At 41.5% G+C, this 21,080-nt stretch overlaps 2 protein-coding genes across 2 annotated transcripts; one reads left to right on the top strand and one right to left on the bottom strand.

The window, feature by feature from the left end:
• Window positions 1-1,575: 1,575 nt before the first annotated feature.
• On the bottom strand, window positions 1,576-4,527 carry LOC311283964 (lymphocyte antigen 86-like). Its single transcript, XM_084398780.1, has 5 exons — window positions 4,285-4,527; window positions 2,398-2,484; window positions 2,186-2,314; window positions 2,041-2,093; window positions 1,576-1,947 (listed from the first exon to the last, which is right to left on the bottom strand). Exons 1-5 carry the CDS (start codon window positions 4,427-4,429, stop codon window positions 1,864-1,866), a joined length of 498 nt encoding a protein of 165 aa, XP_084254906.1. The 5' UTR covers window positions 4,430-4,527; the 3' UTR covers window positions 1,576-1,863.
• Window positions 4,528-10,257: 5,730 nt separating this feature from the next.
• Window positions 10,258-20,655, top strand: LOC311283958 (coagulation factor XIII A chain-like). The gene is made up of 15 exons (XM_084398773.1): window positions 10,258-10,380; window positions 10,523-10,677; window positions 10,769-10,960; window positions 11,099-11,350; window positions 11,982-12,100; window positions 13,649-13,756; window positions 13,848-14,025; window positions 14,166-14,304; window positions 14,499-14,602; window positions 14,683-14,771; window positions 17,128-17,281; window positions 17,923-18,201; window positions 18,321-18,481; window positions 19,329-19,465; window positions 19,751-20,655. Exons 2-15 carry the CDS (start codon window positions 10,542-10,544, stop codon window positions 19,896-19,898), a joined length of 2,196 nt encoding a protein of 731 aa, XP_084254899.1. The 5' UTR covers window positions 10,258-10,380; window positions 10,523-10,541; the 3' UTR covers window positions 19,899-20,655.
• Window positions 20,656-21,080: the final 425 nt, after the last annotated feature.

Genomic DNA, 21,080 nt, shown 5'->3' with positions numbered 1-21,080 from the left:
GCGGTACATCAGCACCACTGACAATCCAGCCGATGACCTTACTCGCGGCAAACCCTTGCTCGAGCTCAGCCAGCCGAACCGGTGGAGCCAAGGTCCACCATTCCTCCGACAACATCCAGACTCCTGGCCAGTGCTTCAGTTAATAGAAGCCCAAGAAGCTGACGAGGATGAACTTCGGAAGACATTGTTCTGTGGAGCCACCACTTGCTCTCCGACCACGACACTCAGGTCTGATATAGACAACTGGTACAGTCTTCTCAAGGCTACCCATGAGAGTCTTCACGGGGCGGCTGATGACCAGAGCAGCCCCACCATGACAGCAGCTGACGTCCAAACAGCAGAGCTACATGTCCTCAGACAAGCCCAGAGTGAGTCCTTCCCTGAAGCGGTGGAAACTCTTGCTGCTGGTAAGTCCATCTCGAGACTGAGTCGCCTGCTCATGCTTGCTTCAGAGTATGATGAAGATGTTGGCCTGTTGAGAGTGGGAGGTAGACTACGCAGAGCAGAAGATCTTGACCCAGATGCGATACATCCTATCATCCTCGATCCCAAATCTCATGTCACGAAGCTGCTCATTAAGAATTTGGTCCCTGGTCCCGAGCGGGATTCCGCCGAGATGAGGAGAAGATATTGGATCCTCCGGGGAAAAGAGTCCATCAAGCGTCATCAGCACGGCTGTGTTGAATGTCAGAAATGGCGCGCTACTTTAGTGGTCCCTCAGATGGCAGACCTACCCCTTGTGAGACTCCGCTTATACAAGCCACCTTTCTGGTTGACTGGAGTCGATTGTTTCGGCCCCTACAACGTCAAGGTGGGCCGGCGCACAGAGAAGCGGTTGGGTCTGATTTTCAAGTGTATGACAACGAGCTGTGTGCATCTTGACCTACTGGAGAGCATAGATACTGACGCCACCTCCCGGACCTTCAGAAGCGGTCAAAGTGGCACAAGGACACAGAAAATCTGACTGCTGGCCAGGTGGTGATGGTTGATTCACAGCTACCCAGAGCCCAGTGGCCCATCCGGAGAGTGGTGAAGACCTGTTCCGGCTCGGATGGACGAGACAGGGCAGCTGAAGTTAAGATCAAGGGACAGACCTACCTACGGCCAGTCGTGCGGCTGCCAGCCTGGGAGGATGAAGACGACGCCAACTAAGTAGACTTCCCTTTGGGATTCAAATTTATTGCTAAATTTGGGGGCGGCTATGTCGGAAAGTCTTTTATTACCTGTCGTTTTATTTTGAAACTGTAGTGATGTCATTTCCTTTCCGAGCGCATCACATCCTCATTCCCGGCTCCGCATTCTGTGGGATGGTGGCTCTCGTGTGCGTAACCTAAGCAAAAACCACACACACACACATATACCTATTTGTACACCAATGCCTGTACCCAAACTTCAATAATAAAGTTTTCTGGAATAATTTTTCCGTGCCCTTCTCTCTAACCGGAGCCCTGTCAAAGGAAACTGTCAGACCAGTATTGCCCCCTTCAGAGTGTCCCACTCTATCACACTGATTCAAGATTACCAGGAACATGAATTATAATGATGTGCACAGATAAAGCATTTACAATAAATATTGCAAGAATTGTTGATTTTAATTCAATTTTTTTTTTTTTTTTATATTAAAGGTCTGGGACAAGGGCGAAACAACAAAATTATGAAATCATCTGAAAGCAGCAAAAATCCTGAAAGCATGCTGACATTCACTCAATTCCCATTTGAAGAAACAAAAATAATGTCCCAAAGAGGAACAACACAATTAACGTTGTTTAAACACCTTTCCCTAAATGCAGTATAACGTTCCACATAATGTGAGAATACACTACAGACACTCTGAAGAACAGGTCCTCTAGTTTTGAAGGATCACTACTGGATGTAAATAGTTGCATTAACGCAGGCAATCTGGAAGCCATCTTGATTTATTGCATGTAGGTTAAGATGAAAATCACCCTGTGGAAGAAACATAATGCAATAAAGACATTTCAGTTCCATGCTCACAATAAATAAAAGCATAGATGTTTAAATGGAATGTAAAAGCCAAACCTTTAGAGGAAGGTCTACTTTAGACTTAAATGATGATTCTATGGTGATGAGTTCTGAAAAATAAATTTTTCCTAATAATTTCACATTACATTCAACATACATATCATAAAAATGACAAACACAACCAAAACCTTCCTGTGCTTACCTCCTCTCTTGCTTCCACAAAAAGTGAACCGTGGGAAATGAGGAAGACAGAGGGGTTCGTCCCGACTGATTACATGGATGTGTTTTAGCAGCAGCTCATATGATGAATAAAGCTCATCGATGGACTGCCCTGTAAGAGAACACACAGTTACTGCTTCAAGGGTTGACTTCATTCATCTGAAATGATCATATTAATAAAGATGAAAATCTTACTCAGAATAAGGGCCAATCTGATTTTTATAGGATCAGTCAAACTGTTAGGGCAAGGCAGGAAAGTGAATCCTACATCCTGTAAAGGGTCTGAGACAATGAAATCAGAAAAAAAGGCAATATGAAATCAATTTTAAGATAAACTGAGCAGTTTGAAATGAATATAAGAAATCATTAGTTGATGTAAATGATTGATATCTCTCAATCAAACATCACAAAGATAACAAACATTCAGAAATATGCATATAAATGTATACACCATTACAGTAAAAAAAATGGCAGCTGTGGTTGCCAGAAATTTACCGTAAAAAAATACAGTAGCAACATTTTAGATTTTACAGACTTTGCTTAAATTTACAGTAATAAACTCCGATATAATGTTAATTTATTGACCTATTGAAACTAATATCGGTTTTGTACCATAGTTACACACTGAAAACCAACAATCTCAGTGGTGATGAAAATCACATGATGAATTAATGCTCATCACAAGCAGCTCTTTCACAAGAAAGTTAATACTAATATACCTGTATAGAAGCTGCACAGTGTCATTCACACAAACACTAAACACCATCATTGTAATGTCATGAGGTTGAAGGGGAGAACCCAACCGCAGACACTCAAGGTTTATTACGACACAAAACAGAAAACAAAACAGGACTGGAGGAGAGTTCACCGTGACTAAGACAAGATACTAAACAGACTAGATTCTGACTTGACAGGAAACTAACAGCAACACAAACTCACAATTCTCATTAAACAGGATTCAGACGAAGTACTCACAGGATTGTCACAGAGTTTAACACGCAATGTTTGACAATGTACCACCACAAGACATAAAACATGAGGGGATTAAATAGGGAGCAAACTAATCAGGAACACAGGTATAAGCGATGATATAATAATTACAAGATGAGATAACAAGGGGGCGGGGTAAGGTGACAAGACAATGCAAGCACACAGCCCAAACAAATGGCCATGTGCTTACACATAAAACATGAGTCTGTCATGATGCCTCAAGACAAGAGAAGATCTGGGACACGAAGGCAGAATCATGACAGGTAACTCGCATGAAATAAAAAAAAAAGCAATAAATATTAATTTAACAACATTAAAAATAACATAAAACACTAATGTCATAACTGATTAGAAAAAACTAAGGAAACTATGAAGAAACATAGTTATTTCAACAAAAATACATCAAATGTGCAGTGTCATGCAGGGAATTGTGGGAATGTCAATTTATGTTTTTTCACTGCAAATTATACAATGACTTTTTCACTTCCCAAAACTGTAAATTTAACGGTATTTTACAGTAAAATTACATTAAATGTACCGTTACATCTTTCACAGTTGTTTACCGTATATAGTAAGGAAACTTTCTGTCAACCAACTAACAGTTTTTCACTGTAGCATTTTTACAGTCTTTGACCGTTAAAATCACGATAAGTTTTTACAGTCAAGGCTGCATTTCATTGATCAAAAATACATTAAATATAGTACATTTAAAATATAGCTGTTTTCTATGTGAATATAGTAAAGTGTAATTTATTATTGTGATCAAGGCTGAATTTTCAGCATCATTACTCCAGTCTTCAGTGTCACATGATCCTTTAGAAATCATTCTAATATGATGATTTGATGCTCAAGAAACATTTATGGTTATCATCAATGTCGAAAACAGTTAATATTTCTGTGAAAACCGTGATCGTTTTTTTCAAATTTATTTTGACCAATTTAGTTTAAAAGCAGGGCATTTATTTGAAATAGAAATCATTTGTAACATTACTTTAGTGTAACTTTTGATCAATTTAATGCATCCATGCTGAATAAAAGTATAAATTTCTGTTAAAAATATCTCACTGACAGTGTGTGTGACACTGATCTCACCACAGCTTCTGTAGGTCGCCGTGAGTTTGTCTGAGTTGCACACTGTGTGAAGAGGCCATTGGTGATCCTGAGAGTAAACCCAATTCATCTGAACAATACTCAGAATCAGAACCAACAACATACTATCACAGAGACGTAACTTCATAGCCTTTCAGTTAGACGCAGAATCTGACTAACTTCTCATGAATTTTAGGTGAAATACGCGGAACGAGGCAACTTAACTTCTCATTTGTGTCAAATGATAATGTCAGCGTGTCACAAGTTTCACTTCCCCGTATTCACTAACAAGGTTTTATTTTATTTTACTTCCTGAAATCCAACTGGATATAATTTTTGGGGAATTATTTGTATATTTTGAGACAACTGGACTGTTTTAATTCCAAATGCATGCGTGGCACCAAAGCATGGCATGGGAAACGTAATGGTATTGGGGATTGTATATGTCTGCAAGTCATGCAGGTCTTCCAATGAAGCCCAGCAGGAGAATGGCTGTTGTAATCAAAAACACGGGAGAACCAATAAAATATTAATAACTGATTACATTGTAGTCAGTGTATGTTTTTTTCCCTTGAGCTTTTTGTTTTCTATGCCTTTTTTACATAATAAAATAGAACCTTTTTTTACCATATCATTTTGTCATTTTAATACCTTAACACACTAAAACATACTCCTCATATTTTGATTGTTTAATAGAACCTGAAGAGCCATTAAAAGCAAATATTGTGCACATATACTCTCCGGACATCACTTTTGGCCATTACTGTAGGCCCATCCATCCATTAAATCCACAATCAAGTAAAGTCACACACATTCCAGCAATGCATGTTGTTGTTCCAAAACACATTCTTAAAGTCCCCCTCTGGAGAAAATCCAGCTTTTAATGTTGCTTATTTGTCTATGTGGTGTTTTTAATATGCTTTAAAACAAACCATGTGCAAATTTACAAGTCAACAGCATTGCTGAGTATTTTCTCCTTAAAACTGCAGTGAACCAAAGATAGTCTCAAAAACGTGGTTTGAAATCGCTGGTGTTTCTGACGTCACAAACTACCTTGTAACCAATCAGATCAACGTGTGGTCGTCAACGAGTGGATATCTGAGCTGCTGTGAGTGAGTAGCGGGGCTCAGGTGCATATTCATATAACCGCGTATACTAAATGAAGAAAGGGTTTTAGAAATACATTCAAGCTATTTTAAGGCATGAAGATTTTTTTTTTTTCAAAGTAAAGACGTTTAAATATGTGACCCTAGACCACAAAACCAGTCATAAGGGGCAATTTTTTGAAATTGAGATTTATACATTATAAAGATTTATACTCAAGCTTTTCATTGATGTATGGTTTGTTAGGATAGGACAATGTTTTTCCGAGATACAACTATTTGAAAATCTGGAATCTGAGGGTGCAAAACAATCAAAAGTTTAAAATTTAAAGTAGTCCATTTATGTTTGCAAGTTTGCCGCGTCTGTTACGAACTGCTCCAAGACACGAAGGTTAGATCCAAATGCAGCTTTATTGGCTGGGGCAATCCAGAGGCGTAATCCAATGTACAGGCTAGGGTCATACACAGGCAGGCAGTCAAAACAAAGAAACAGGCAGGGACCAGAGGCAAGAGAGTAATCCAGGGAACAGGGCAAGATATCAAAAACCAAGAAACAAGAAAACCAGGGAAACGCTCAGAAATGCAGTGAAACACTTAACAAGACTTCGCGGTGAGTGAATGAATGAACAAGGTATATATAGACTGAGACTTACAGGATAAGACAAGGTGAATGCAATCAGTGAATGAGGTACAGGTGAATGTGATAAGTGATAATGAGTCCAGGCAGTGAGTTCTGGGAAATGTAGTTTGAGAGTGATAATAGTCTTATGTGGAGTGCTCTCTGGTGGCTCTCAAGGGCAACTCCAGCTGGTGATCGTTACATAGCCCCCCCTTTAAGGAGCGGATTCCAGACGCTCCTAAAACTGTCCAGGAGGGAGGTGGAGCGGAGGCGGACCCGGGGGCGGGACGGAGGGCCAGGCCCGTGCAGCGGAAGTGGACCTGAAGACTCCGGCAGGGCGGAAGGCCAGGGCGGAGCAGGCTGTGCAGGCGACCAGGGCGGCCAGGGAGGAGACGACCCTTCAGGCGGCCAGGGCGGAGACGACCCTTCAGGCGGCCAGGGCGGAGATAACACAGGAACAGACGCCGGCTCAGGCACAGGAACAGACGCCGGCTCAGGCACAGGAACAGACGCCGGCTCAGGCACAGACACCGTGGCAGCGGCTATCTCTGCTGAGGGCTCAGGTTCAGGCGTGTCGGCGGCCTTCTCTGCTGATGGCTCAGGTTCAGGCGTGTCGGCGGCCATCTCTGCTGGGGGCTCAGGCGATGTGGCAGTGGCCATCTTGTCCGGAGACACTGGCTCGGCGGCAGCCATCTTGTCCGAAGACACTGGCTCGGCGAAGACCATCTTGTCCTGAGACACTGGCTCGGCGGTGGTCATCTTGTCCGGAGACACAGGCGTGGTTTCGGCCATCTTGTCCGAAGACACAGGCGCGGAGTCGGCCATCTTGTCCGAAGACACAGGCGTGGAGTCGGCCATCTTGTCCGAAGACACAGGCGTGGAGTCGGCCATCTTGTCCGAAGACACAGGTGCAGAAAGAGGAAGAGGAACAGATTCAGGCTCAGTATCAGGATCAGATTCAGGAACAGATTCAGTCTCGGCGGGACGAGACTCTTGATGGGCGGACGTGACGTGAAGCTCAGTCTCTGGATCGGCAGAAGTGACGTGAAGCTCAGTCTCTGGATCGGCAGAAGTGACGTGAAGCTCAGTCTCTGGGTCGGCAGAAGTGACGTGAAGCTCAGTCTCTGGGTCGGCAGAAGTGACGTGAAGCTCAGTCTCTGGGTCGGCAGAAGTGACGTGAAGCTCAGTCTCTGGGTCGGCAGAAGTGACGTGAAGCTCAGTCTCTGGGTCGGCAGAAGTGACGTGAAGCTCAGTCTCTGGGTCGGCAGAAGTGACGTGAAGCTCAGTCTCTGGGTCAGCAGAAGTGACGTGAAGCTCAGTCTCTGGATCGGCAGAAGTGACGTGAAGCTCAGTCTCTGGATCAGGATCAGCGCGCTCTGAGTTTGACGGGACCAGCGGCAGCGAGGGCTTTGAGCTGGGTAGGACCAGCGGCGAAGAGGACTCTGAGCTGGTTAGGACCAGCGATGAAGAGGGCTCTGAACTGGACGGAACCAGCGGTGAAGAGGGCTCTGAGCTGGGCAGGACCAGCGGCGAAGAGGGCTCTGGGCTGGACAGGACCAGCGATGAAGAGGGCTCTGGGCTGGACAGGACCAGCGGCAATGAAGAAGGCTCTGTGCTGGACGAGACCAGTGGTGAAGAGGGCTCTGTGCTGGACGGGACCAGCGGTGAAGAGGGCTCTGTGCTGGACGGGACCAGCGGTGAAGGCTCTAGCTTGGCGGGCATGTCGCTTGCTGTCTCAGGCGCGGCAGGTATGACGCTCTCAGTCTCAGGGGCGGCGGGCATGACACATACTGCCTTGGCTTCGGCAGATCTGGCGTGAAGTGCGGGCTCGGCTGGACTGGCGTGAAGTGCAGGCTCGGCTGGACTGGCGTGAAGTGCAGGCTCGGGGGATGCTGTGAGATTGTGGGACCCCTCATCCACAAAGCCCACAGTAAACGACGAGCCGCTTATCCGAAGCGCGAGGTCGACATATTGTATAAAAGTCCATTGAGGGGTGTTGTCAGGCATGAGGTACTCTAACATGTCCTCAAGCCCATAGCGGAACATGTCTTTTAAGACCGCATCGTTGAGGTCCACCCCATGGCAGAGCTCACAAAACTCCTCCACATAGTTCTCAATCGGGCGGTCACCTTGGCTGAGACGGAAGAGACGGATTACTGGGTCCATGGTTTGCATCGCTGCTGGATCTTGGTGCGGCGAAGTCTTCTGTTACGAACTGCTCCAAGACACGAAGGTTAGATCCAAATGCAGCTTTATTGGCTGGGGCAATCCAGAGGCGTAATCCAATGTACAGGCTAGGGTCATACACAGGCAGGCAGTCAAAACAAAGAAACAGGCAGGGACCAGAGGCAAGAGAGTAATCCAGGGAACAGGGCAAGATATCAAAAACCAAGAAACAAGAAAACCAGGGAAACGCTCAGAAATGCAGTGAAACACTTAACAAGACTTCGCGGTGAGTGAATGAATGAACAAGGTATATATAGACTGAGACTAACAGGATAAGACAAGGTGAATGCAATCAGTGAATGAGGTACAGGTGAATGTGATAAGTGATAATGAGTCCAGGCAGTGAGTTCTGGGAAATGTAGTTTGAGAGTGATAATAGTCTTATGTGGAGTGCTCTCTGGTGGCTCTCAAGGGCAACTCCAGCTGGTGATCGTTACAGCGTCCACTCACAGAAATCTATTTTTTATATATTTACGGTAGAAAGATTCTAAAATATCTTCATGAAACATGATCTTTACTTAAAATCCTATTGATTTTTGGCATAAAAGAAAATCGATAATTTTGACCAATACTGTCACAATTATGTTCCGTCTTGTCTTGTCTTGTCTGCACCTGTTCTTGTTAGTCCCTTATTAGTTAACCTTCATCCACCTGTGTCTAGTTAGTTCCCTCATTTACCCTGTGTATATATTCTCCCCGTTCAATTCAGTCCCTTGTCGGTTATTGCTTGCGTCTATGTATTACATGCTGTTGCGTCCTGTTTACCTGCCTGTGTACATTAAAGCTTTGTTATATTTTTGGAATCAAGTCTTCTGGAGTCTTCCGGGTCTACGGTGTTGCCATGGTCCGTCAGCCGCTCGGTTCCACCAGTTCCTCCACCTCTCACCATGGTTTTGCCTCTGCTGATCAGCCCCAGTGTTTCATCTGCCCCCTCTGCCTGGACTCCACCCTGGCTCCTCCCCCCGTCTGTGCCACCATGGTGCCCTTGGCCGATGCCCCCAGGGTCCAGTCCGTCCCCAGCTCCACACCCTCCACCCCTTTTTCTGTTTTTTTTTTTACTTCTGTTATCATCACGGCGCCTTTCCGAGGGGGGTTTGTCACAATTATGCACCTGTTCTTGTTAGTCCCTTATTAGTTAACCTTCATTCACCTGTTTCTAGTTAGTGCCCTCGTTTACCCTGTCTATATTCTCCCCGTTCAGTCCCTAGTCGGTTGCGTCCTGTTCACCTGCCTGTGTACATTAAAGCTTTGTTATATTTTTGAAATCAAGCTTCGTCTGTCTGCTTCATCAGCCAAAGTGTGAAACATACAATGTATTGTTGGCTTTTGCCACAAATATACCCATGCGACTTGTGACTGGTTTTGTGGTCCAGGGTCACATATGTCATTTTGGTGATCAAAGATGAGTTTTAGGGGATACAATTATTGAATACAGGGGGACTTTAAGATCTTGCAAGCTTTTAGACCGGTGTGATAAAGCTCATAATTCTTGAGCAACACTTGTTGTCTGATGAAGGAATTGCTGTATTTGTGAAGCATTATTTGGTTTAAAAATACAAGGGTCATATGTATTAATTTGTATTTACACTCTAATGATTACAATCTCAGTGCATTTTTTTGCTGTGAAATGTCACTATCATTTGACTAATTGAGAGAAGTCAATGATTTCTGTGAACTCTTGATGATTGTTAATGATTTCTGCAAATCACATTAAGATTATTTTCTTTATTCTCAATTCAAACACCTCATTTCAACGTACTGTGCGTAAATCTTATCATTAACACTTTAGTGATATCTACAAAAGACCTTAAATATGTTTAGGACTCCGACTCACTTCATAACTTTACTTCTCATAATTAAATATTGTAGGAATTGCTATAATTCATTAATGTTAAAATCTCATCTATATGTTATTTACAGTCTGGAATATGCTGCTGTCATCAAGAATCAGAAGCAAGGTCACAGAGTTGTATGTCGGACTGACCTGATCTTGGGATCATCTCGACTTCGGACGCTCTGGTTCCATGGATGTGTTTTTCTCCAGTGGAAGAGGAAGTCCTGAGCCTTTATTAATCAGCATGAGGCTCTTCATGAGCACATCAGCCTGGAGCCTCCTCACCTCAGCAGAACATCTACTCTTCTACACACACCGTGAGTTCTACGCTTTTAATAACTCTTTAGCATTAATACAAAAGCCTCTTGCCATGCCTCACCTGATATATCTAATATGTTTACCAAATGGGAAGTCTATAATGTCAGTAGATTTCTAACATTAAAATGATCTGTCCTCCAGACGGCATCTTGTATACATCATGTTATTACAACCCAACCTCGCTTTGCCCCCGGTAAGCGGCCGTATTCCCTTTGCCAAATCAAATTTAGATGAGTATAATCCATCTGAGTTTGTGGCTTTTGATGTTTTGAGGCCAAGGGGACCCCCGGATGAAGGTAAAGTCTTACCTGTGTTTGCATTTAAACATGCCCTAACCAAAATAATTTACCACAGTCTGTCAGCAAGTCTTTTTTTTTCTTCTTCTAGAAACACAAGCTGCAAGTATCTCAGTATTGAGCGTTGACATGCGTGCGACAGAGAACAAAAAAGACCACAACACTCACAAGTACGTGAGCTCCAACCTCATCGTGCGCAGGAATAAAGAGTTCACCATCATCATCAAATTTAACCGGGACTTCAATAAACAGCAGGACAATGTGGAGTTGGAGTTCATGATTGGTGAGATTCTGCATCCAGTAATGCATCTCAATGCATGATAAAGTACATCTGTAATGAAGAAGCAGTACATTACATTAGTGCATGAAATATCACCATAGTCTAACACAGGTCATATCTGCTGTTCTGCTCATTTCACAGGCAGTTTACCTGATGAAAACAGGGGCACCTACATCATTTTGCCCATCGGTAAAGATAAACCTGAAGTACGCTGGAAGAGTCGTGTGGTGGAAACACAAGGAAATTATGTGACCGTTGGCGTAACACCAGATGCCAGCTGCATCATTGGCCGGTTTCAAGTCTTTGTTGTAGTAGTGAGTGATTTGGGAAAACGGCGAACTAAGAGGAACACTGAAACCGATGTCTATGTGCTGTTCAATCCTTGGGACCCTGGTGAGTAAAACAGTTACGCTTAAAGCAATAAGCCCTGTGAAGCCATGGTTTACAGTGAATTTAGAAAAAAACCTTAGCTGTCGAAATTCACTACTGTATAAACCATGGCTTCACAGGGCTGATTGCTTTTATAAAATGGATAGTCCATAAAAATATAATTTAAATATTGATGTAATGAGGTCACAGGTCTATGTTTGTAGAGTAATTTACAACGGCTTAGAATGTGTCTCAACCAATAGAAACCAAGAGGCCCCTTTTATAAAATGTTGCACAGAAAACCGTCCTAGATTTGATCTTACAATCATTGTTGAAATTGTGAGCAACTGAATGGTGTCAGAACTCCGCCTTGTAAACGGCACCTGATTAATGTCATTAACATATAAAACAGCACCAGTCAACGTCCAAAACCTTTACTTGAGAACGGTGAGCGGCAAGAAGTGCTTAGATTTCCAAATACTCTCTGCCACAAGGAAAAGTATGTACGTTTGCTTAGACCCTGACATGGCACTAAGCACTTTTCCATGTCAAAGAAGTTTTTGTAAATATGGATGTTAGTGTGGATTTTAGTGCACACATCCAGCAAACTTACATTTTTGGAGGAAGGATGTATATTGTATGTTTTTCTACCCAGCGGATGAGGTGTACATTCCCAGTAAAACCGACAGACAGGAGTATGTGATGAATGATGTGGGGACCATCTACAGTGGAGAATTCAATTACTTCACCTCGCGTTCATGGAACTTTGGACAGGTTGGCAGTAATCCAATTTTTTTTTTTCAAGGAAATAAACAAATTTTCTCCTGTTGAGCTCATGTCCATATGCATCACTAAACTCTTTCCCTGCCAGAGTATTGTGTTTAAGTTCCCAGTCATTGCCAGCCTTTTTGGTCATATTCACAATTTTTTTATGGACCCCAGAATGCTTTTAAACAACAACAAAAAACATTTAATTCTAATCTTCTTTATTTCAACACTTGAATGTGTGTAAATTTAATAAAACAACACCAATTTGAACAAAAAGCTAAGACAATCACATTTTCATCAAAGACTTCATTTGGATTGGATTCAGAACAATAAACAAAACATAGGCTGCGTTCGAAAACTTAAAAATGCTGCCTTCAGAGGACACATTCCAGGGTATGAAGGCATCAAGGTACGTCCGAATCCAATGTTAGCTTCACTTCCTCTCTCCTGAGATGCCTTCATCTGATAGATTTTTGAAGGCAGCATTGATGTATCCTTCGCTACCTTTGATATCCCACAATCCTGTGCTTTCCATTTTGTGACAGCTGAGCTAAAAAATACAGATGGCGTCTGAAAGTTGTGAATGCTGGTCAATATGTGTAAATGTACATTTTTCACCAACGTTTTCCACTTCTGATGTCATTTTCAGCGAGAAATTACTACTGTAGTAATTAAATAATTCTTTAGTTCTCACCAAAGCTCATTAAACTGTTACGCTGCCTCAGAAGCTTGTCTGAAATCAGTTTCGTGAGGTGCCTTCGTGTGCAAACGCTGCCTGCAGAGTCATTGCTAATAAGGCAGCGAAGCAACAAGTCTGCTGCCTAAGTTTTCGGATGCAGACATAGATCGAGTCCATCAACAGCCCCAAAGCTTGATTAGCTAATCCAGGTGTGTTCAATCCAAAATCTCCCGCTTTTCATCATTTGTAGTGGTGTCAGAAACCATAGTGGACGTTATCGAGTGCACTCATTCTATCCCACATTGCACCGCCATAACGAGTGTACAGTCGATGTGCACTCAACGGCTGTCCGAGTTCGCTCACTCGTATTCATTCATTCCTTCAAGTGAACCGTATTCGTGGACTGACGTAGGAAATAGCGATCAAGGTTTATAGGGGGCAATTGGGACTGTCCATTCATTAAACCAGGGTTTCTCAAACTTGGTCCTGGAGGGCCACTGTCCTGCACAGTTTAGCTCCAACCCTGATCAAACACACCTGAGCAAGCTAATCAATGTCTTCAGTATCACTAGAAACTCACAGCTAGGTGTGTTTGATCAGGGTTGGAGCTAAACTGTGCAGGACAGTGGCCCTCCAGGACCGAGTTTGAGAAACCCTGCATTAAACGATAAGCTGACAAAATCTTCACATTAAATGAATGAAGCCTCTCCTCCATTGACATCCAATAAAAAAAAAAAGCCTCTGGTCTCCTTCACAGCATTACACTATTTTTTGCTGACCTTGAAGGCTTGCCTTGAAGCGGCTTTGGATAAACTCTGGCCTCCAGGACCAGGATTTGACATCCATGAATTAACTTCTTATGTGTTTTCCTGTAGTTTGAACAGGGGGTTCTGGATGCCTGTATTTTTGTTCTGGATTCTGGGAAAGTACCACTAGTTTTCCGTGGAGGAGCCCTTGAAATTGTTCGGCAAGCATCAGCTCTGGTATGATTTTATAATTAGTATTTTACATGAATACACATACATACAGTATAATACATGTTGTTTATTTAGGCTTTTTGGTGTTATATTTCAGATGAACGCCAATGATGATAATGGCGTCCTGATTGGCAACTGGAGTGACGATTACTCCGGAGGCACAGCACCGACTGCCTGGACCGGAAGTCCTGAAATCCTGCTAAAATATGCCAAAGAGGGTGGTGAGCCTGTGCGCTTCGCTCAGTGCTGGGTGTTTGCCGGTGTGCTGAACACTTGTGAGTATGGCCACTGCGCATTATTTGGGGCGTCCGTTTGAGAACGTTTTTCTTCATGATAGTTTAAAACATTTTCAGAATGAAGTAATTGTAGGCTTGTGACATTTACCAACACATTTTACCTCATATTTTCCACCCAGTTATGCGCTGTCTTGGGATCCCTACACGCTTCATCACCAACTTCAGCTCTGCTCACGACAACATGGGCAAACTGAATACAGACATTGTGCTGGACAAAGTGGGGAGATTAGACCGAAGCCTAACTAAAGATTCAATCTGGTGTGATACAACAAATAGTGTTACATTCAAGTGGTCCTAACTCCTGTACTGCAAAAAATTGGTTCCTTGGTTAATATAATTCGCAGTTTTATCTCAGACATTGCATGATTTTTCAGTATGGAGTTAATGTACTATAAATCCAATGTTATAAAACTGACAGGTTGATTAGTAATACAGTTTAGTTTTTCTTAAAGGAATTTCCACTGCTGGAATGAAGTGTACATGAAGAGGCCTGATCTGCCGGAAAAATTCTCTGGCTGGCAGGTAATCGACTCCACCCCTCAGGAGACCAGTGATGGTATGATCCGTGCCATGACTTCTGACACATCAGAAATATACCTTAAGTTATACACGAGTCATTTTCCTTCTCTCATTCAGGTCTTTATCGATGTGGCCCGACGTCTGTCAATGCCATCAAAGAGGGAGAGCTCAGCTATCCGTTTGATGCAAAGTTTGTCTTTTCAGAGGTAAGAAAGATGCCTGATGCCTAAATCCAAATTCGGAAAGGCACGGAAAATGAATTGCGTATTCTATGGAGCCCCCAAAGGGACATGGCTTATAAGTTGATTTCACTTATCACATGAAGATTGTAGGAAGAGATGACTGACAGGACGTTGTCGAAGGATTTGGTGCACAATAGTAGTCTAGAAATCTAGACGCACCCTAGCGGCAGCAAAATGTATTTTGCAGCCAGGGTAGTCTAGAAACTCTCCATTGACTTTCGAGCTGCAAAAACCTAAATTGGGTCAGGCCAATCACATCGTGTATAGAGTAGACGGGGCGGGCTTAACATAATGACGACAGAGTTGCGACGGTTACCTGGTACTTGAAAACAAAGAATGGCGGCTGCTGGCGAACATCTTTCAAATCGGCTTTGTCCGCGACTCCGGAGGACTTGGAGTTAAGTTTTTCTTTGAGAAAAGAGCATAGAACAGCACTTAAGTCATTCTTAAAAAAAGGGAAGATGTGTTCGTAGTTTTGCCGGCCAGATATGGCAAAAGTTGAATCTATCAACTAGCTCCGCTGTTGGGAAAACGCTCTGGTTGGTTGAAGCGCTGTCCTATTGCGTGCAGAGGGAATTTGAAAGACAGCCGTTTATCCCGCCCCTCGGATTGAGCCGTGTCTTTGGTGAGTTGCCAGACCTAACATCTTGATGTAGATCTGGCTTGCCAGGCTAGCACAACAGATCTTATCTTGTAAAACGTGTGGTCAGTACTGCCACTCAAATTATATACAATATAATTACCCAAATATATAATTCAGAGAGAACATAAAAACGTTGGGTAACACTTTATAATACTGTTCCTTCATTAATGAATAACTACTCAGGAACAAATGAGTAACACACTATTAACATTCTAGTAACTAACAAGAAACTCTGAATAATGAATTAGTGAGTAGTAGTGCATAGTCGAATGTGGTAGTCCACTATTAGCTAATCAGTAACGACTATTTTTCATACCTCACTGAAGACTAAGAACTACTATATACAGGTTCATAATTAATAATGCATAATGTATAATATAAGGTAATGGTAACCCATTAGTAATGACTCAAGGGTTACTACATCTTTCTAAAGGAACTATTTTGATCAGTATTCTAAAGTGAAAAGCTTGATAACTACCTAATATTGACTGAAGTCATTGTAAGCTTTTGAGGCTTTTGTAAGGTTTTGGATAGTAATGACTCAAGGGTTACTACATCTTTCTAAAGGAACTACTAGTTCTACCAGAAAGACTCGGGAGATAAAATGATATAACAAGAGTAAATTTATTAATAGCTCAGCAAGCATAGTCTTTGGCGTAGGCCCCGTCCTTAGCAAGCAATGCGAGGGTAACGGAATCTGCAAATCCCGCCTGAAGATGAAGGCAGGGGCGCAGCCGACCCCCTGGAGGTAAAGGAAGGGACCATCCTGGTGGTGGTGGGGAGGATGGAGGGAAAGGACCATCTTGGAGGTGGTTGGGGAGGATGGAGGTAATTGGCGCCGTCAGTATCTGCGAACTCAGACGGATGTAAGTACCATTCTTTTATACTGAGAGTGTTAACACATGATTGGTTAGAAGTGAGTTAATTCATAACGCGCTGATTGAGTCTTCCTGGCAGAACTTAACGCTAAGCTTACATTTATTTGGATCAGTATTCCAAAGTGAAGATCATGGGAACACACTAGTACTGACTAAAGTGTTACCAATTCATCGGAAGGAATTACTATTCAAAATCTTACAAAAAACTCAAAAGCAGCTTACGATGACTTCAGTCAATATTAGGTAGTTATCATGTTTTTCACTTTAGAATACTGATCCAAATATGTAGTAACACTTGAGTCATTACTAGTGGGTTGCCGTTACCTTTTATTATAAATTATGCCTTATTCATGTTAATGCTGAACTTGTACATAGTAGTTATCTGGGAGGTATGAAAAAATATAGTTATTGATTAGCTAATAGTGAACTACCACATTCAACTGAGCACTATTACTTACTAATTTGTTAATCAGAGTTTCTTGTTAGTTAATAGTAGGTACTTGAATGTTAATAGTGTGTTACTCATGTGCTCCTGTGTAGTTATTCCTTAATGAAGGAACAGTATTTTAAAATGTTACCAAACGTTGAAAAAAAATGTTTTTCCTCCCATCTCATATTTTTTTCCATCACCATGTAGAACACATCATTTCCTTACCAAACATAGTATTCAGCTTCGGGCACATCCCTAATGTCAATTCTCGTTGATATTTATACCTTTAGATTTAATTTACAAGACATTAAAATCTTAGCTACTGTACAAGCAAATGGACATGAAAACATTACTTTCTCTTGTCTTCAGGTGAACGGTGATGTGATATACCATCAGCCTGATATGCAGGGAAAAATGAAGGTTATCAATGTGGACACCTCGTATGTCGGAAAGCTCATTTTGACAAAAAAAACAGGCAGTAGCGACTATGAGAACATCACTTCTACCTATAAATACCCAGAAAGTAAGTTTCATTCCATATCAGTCTACAGAATTCAAAAGTGATGTGACATTAAGATCAGGAGTCATTAGATCATTGCAGCTATGTGATTGAGACTCTGATACGACTGACACTACACATGTGAACTCCGGATGTCACGGTACATCTTACAGGGGTTTCCTGAGAAAAATGAATCCTTTAAGTGTTGGAAGATAAATTTGAACACAAGCCTTGGAGAAGATACAGTTTACCATTGTATTAGTGACTAGAAAGTGATTAGAAATAATCTTTTACCCTGCTTGACAGGCAGAATTCAGTTCAAGGGTCTTGGTTTATTAATTTGGTGGGTTTACCGACTTTTTGTTCGCAACCTCATTTGGTCTAAAACATCTCAAAAGCCTTGAATGTTTATCTATCCTGGGTCATTTGATATTCAAGGGCAGTCCAAATAAATTGTGTTGCCTTCTGGATTCTTGGATTGACAGTTTAACATCACAGCTGGTTTCAACAACTCAAAAGCTCTCTAGAGTCACTTAGGAGACTCAGCAGAGTCCTTCAGTTATTTAATTATTCAACAGACTTCCATAAGGATGCCAAACAAAAGTAGTTTGACTGATGTTGTGGGAAGCAGTGGAAAATCCCAACAATTTACCTTCTGACTCTAGAAACCGTCAAGGAGAGAGAGGCCTGGCAGAATGCAGAGCGTTCCGGCATGGTTACCAGAGATCACTTGCCACAGCCAGAAAAAGGAGTGACCATCAAGCTCCAGGCCGACACCGTCAAAATGGGCGACAACTTCAAGCTGACGCTGAACATTAACAACCAGACCAGCCAGACCTGCACTATCAATGCTACCATCACTGGCTGTGTGGCGTTTTACACGGGCGTCACCAGCGCGACCTTTAAGATTGAAAACAAATTTGCAACTGTGAAAGCCTCGAAGAGTGAGTCACAGCTGTTTCAGTAAAACTGCACATTACTTTGAGATCGAGTTATAACAGCTCTAAGGAATACTGTTAATGGATTAGTGTGTGACTACAGTGTGATCATAATATCTTTACAGCTGAGTCCCTGACGGTAGATATCAATGCTAAGGAGTATACACCATACCTGATGGAAAAGAGCAACCTGCTCTTTGTGGTCTACGGGCATATTGAGGAAACCGACATGTCCCTCTCCACGATGAAAGTAGTCACTCTCCAGCCTCCTAAACTCCCAATAACGGTAAATACCCTCAATAACCATTCTTAAAGGGGTGGTTCAGGATTTTCGACATCGGACCTCATTTTCAAGTGAGCCTGGTTGTTATTCATCAGTGGAGACAGTTTTCAAATAAATTAATCCAGTCCTTACTTTTGGATAGTTCGCCGGTGCTAGGCTAGCGCGAGTCAACGGTGCACGCGTTAGCCTGCCATTAAAAACAGTTTTACCCACTCCACAGTACACCAAAAGCAAATAAATTATAACGCCAGACTATCGATGTAAATGTCTGTTGAGAGAATAATGTTAGAAATCAAACTACCCTTTAAAAAGCGAACATTGCAAGTTAATTTGCCCTACATGTCAGAAAGAGCTCAAGCGCATAGAGCACATTAGAAATAGGATGTGGCATGAGTTTACTGTCATGGATTTGTCATGTTGCGCCGCATCCAATGTGGAAAGAATCACTAATTATAAATGGTTGCTTCATTCGCATCTGTTGTAGACATTTGTCAGCTGCCATCTGCTTGATGGGAGTTGCGTGAATAAAACATTTTTTTAGCGCATCAACTGAAAAGAGTACTGATAAAAACACAATAAGGGCTTGTTCACACAAAATACGTTTTTGCTTTAAAAAACGCGAGACGCGGGCAGTGGAATGGGGAAAAAACGCAAGGTCTCCAAATGCTTTTTTCAAAAGTTTTTTTCTTCAAAACTGATATTGACACTTGGCTTATTTTATGTAATCCTGGTCACATATTTATTATGTTATTTTATATAAGATTTTCCAAACTTACCTGTGTACATGTACAAAGAGCTACGTAAAAGCACTAAACATTTGTTGGTGCTCTACAATATAATTCATCCACAGATGACTGGAACCCCCCAAGTTGGTAAAGTTCTCATGATCAGTGTGGATTTCCAGAATCCCTTTAATTTCATCCTGCAAAATGTTCAGCTCCGCCTTGATGGACCTGGTCTGATACCAATCCAAATGAAATCTTACAGGTAAACTTCATATTTATATCACACTGCCTAGTGAAATAAAGCAAATGCAAATTAATAAATAACTGTCTTGTCAACTATTCCACCACACACCCATAAACATGCCCAGACATATACAAAGACAAATTTATTTGTCCATATACATTTTCCATATCTTGTTTTATTTATAATTATCTTTTTGTGTGAAAGATCCTGTTTATGTTGCGGTCAGAAATGGGCAGAACAAAACTAAATACACCTTTGGCTGAATTCTCAAAATGTTTTGTCTCTTATGTCTTCCACTTGCAGCCAGATATTACCTGGTGGCTCAGTGAAATATAAAGTGTCGATGGTCCCTCGAACTCCTGGAAAGAAGGTGCTGATGGCGAGTCTAGACTGCCCTTTACTGAGACAGGTCACCAATCAGCTCGAAATTGAAATATTGAAAGCTAAATGACCACCAAGAGTGAACAAGAAGGAAGGGCAAAATAAAGAGAAAACAGAGTTTCCAGCTTCTTTGCTTTATCAATGTTCTTTTGAAAGAGATTCAATTAATCAAATGTTACATTTCATTTAGAGCTAATTCCTCCTCCTCACCATACAGAAGTTCACTCAAAAATGATTTCAACTCATGTCTTCTCAAACCCAGGTGTCTTTCTTCTGTGGAACATGATTTTTGTGTGTGTGTGTGTGTGTGTGTGTGTGTGTGGAAAAAAGCAGGGTTTTTGGTCCATATAATTAGTCATAGAGGTTTTTGGTGACTTTTAAAAACTTTTATATCAGCAAGTGTGAAAACTATAATAAATAGTGACATCCATTGAAATCTGTAGCAATCATTAAAATGTGTTTTGTTTGGGATACATAATACTACCTGTATTAATCGCTTTTAGGGCTGCAACAAACGATTATTTTGATAATCGATTAATCTAACGATTATTAGAACGATTAATCGACTATTCATCGATTATTTCGCCGACTAATCAGTACGTTTGGAACGATTATTCAGCCTTTTCAATTAGTTAAAACACGGAGTTATACATATTCTAACTATAATATAAAAAAAGAAAATCACTTCAGCTTTTGAAATGGTTGTTTTAATGAACTTTGAGCAACTAAACAGGTCATTCTCTTTAAGTTTTCAGATTTCTGTCCAACTCAAATCACACACAAATGCTCTCTAAGCATTGTTTAAATATTCTGTTCTCTTTCAATAGAAAAAAATAAACAAAAAAAATTATCAGCTGCATTACAGTCAGACACACTTAAACTGCAAACAATTATTACAAGAATCATTTTTTTTTTTTAAATTGATATGACAATTGAGCTGAGCTGACAGAGACATTCTCATTCACCTTTTAATTTACAGTATAAAAAATTAACTGACATGATATTCTTCATAACATCTCCTTTTGTAAGTCTTCATGAATATGTAACAAAATACAGGCAAGGGATAAGACTGTAATAACGTTACCTAATAGAGCTACAATAATAAAAACAGCCCCGACTCCTAAGCTCGGTCAAGCTTTATTCTATGCAAAAATAAATCATCACATTACTGTAATTATATTATTATTGTTAATATTATTGCTATTATTAGTAGTATTGCATTCTCTAAAAAAAGATTTACTGCTAGTTATTT

Source organism: Rutilus rutilus (assembly GCF_951802725.1).
Source record: "Rutilus rutilus genome assembly, chromosome: 24".
Taxonomy (NCBI): Eukaryota; Metazoa; Chordata; class Actinopteri; order Cypriniformes; family Leuciscidae; genus Rutilus; species Rutilus rutilus.
The sequence above is the reverse complement of the archived record's forward strand: the minus strand, read 5'-3'. Positions and strand labels throughout refer to the sequence as shown.

Excerpts from the sequence above, each read along its gene's own strand:
- LOC311283964 (XM_084398780.1), bottom strand. The coding sequence starts at position 4,429 with ATGAAGTTACGTCTCTGTGATAGTATGTTGTTGGTTCTGATTCTGAGT. Across the intron at positions 2,485-4,284 it reads GGCGACCTACAGAAGCTGTG|ACCCTTTACAGGATGTAGGA; the intron begins GTGAGATCAGTG and ends TCATTGTCTCAG. Across the intron at positions 2,094-2,185 it reads TTGTGGAAGCAAGAGAGGAG|AACTCATCACCATAGAATCA; the intron begins GTAAGCACAGGA and ends TTTATTTTTCAG.
- LOC311283958 (XM_084398773.1), top strand. The coding sequence starts at position 10,542 with ATGTTATTACAACCCAACCTCGCTTTGCCCCCGGTAAGCGGCCGTATT. Across the intron at positions 13,757-13,847 it reads TTCGGCAAGCATCAGCTCTG|ATGAACGCCAATGATGATAA; the intron begins GTATGATTTTAT and ends GTTATATTTCAG. Across the intron at positions 14,026-14,165 it reads TGCCGGTGTGCTGAACACTT|TTATGCGCTGTCTTGGGATC; the intron begins GTGAGTATGGCC and ends TTTTCCACCCAG.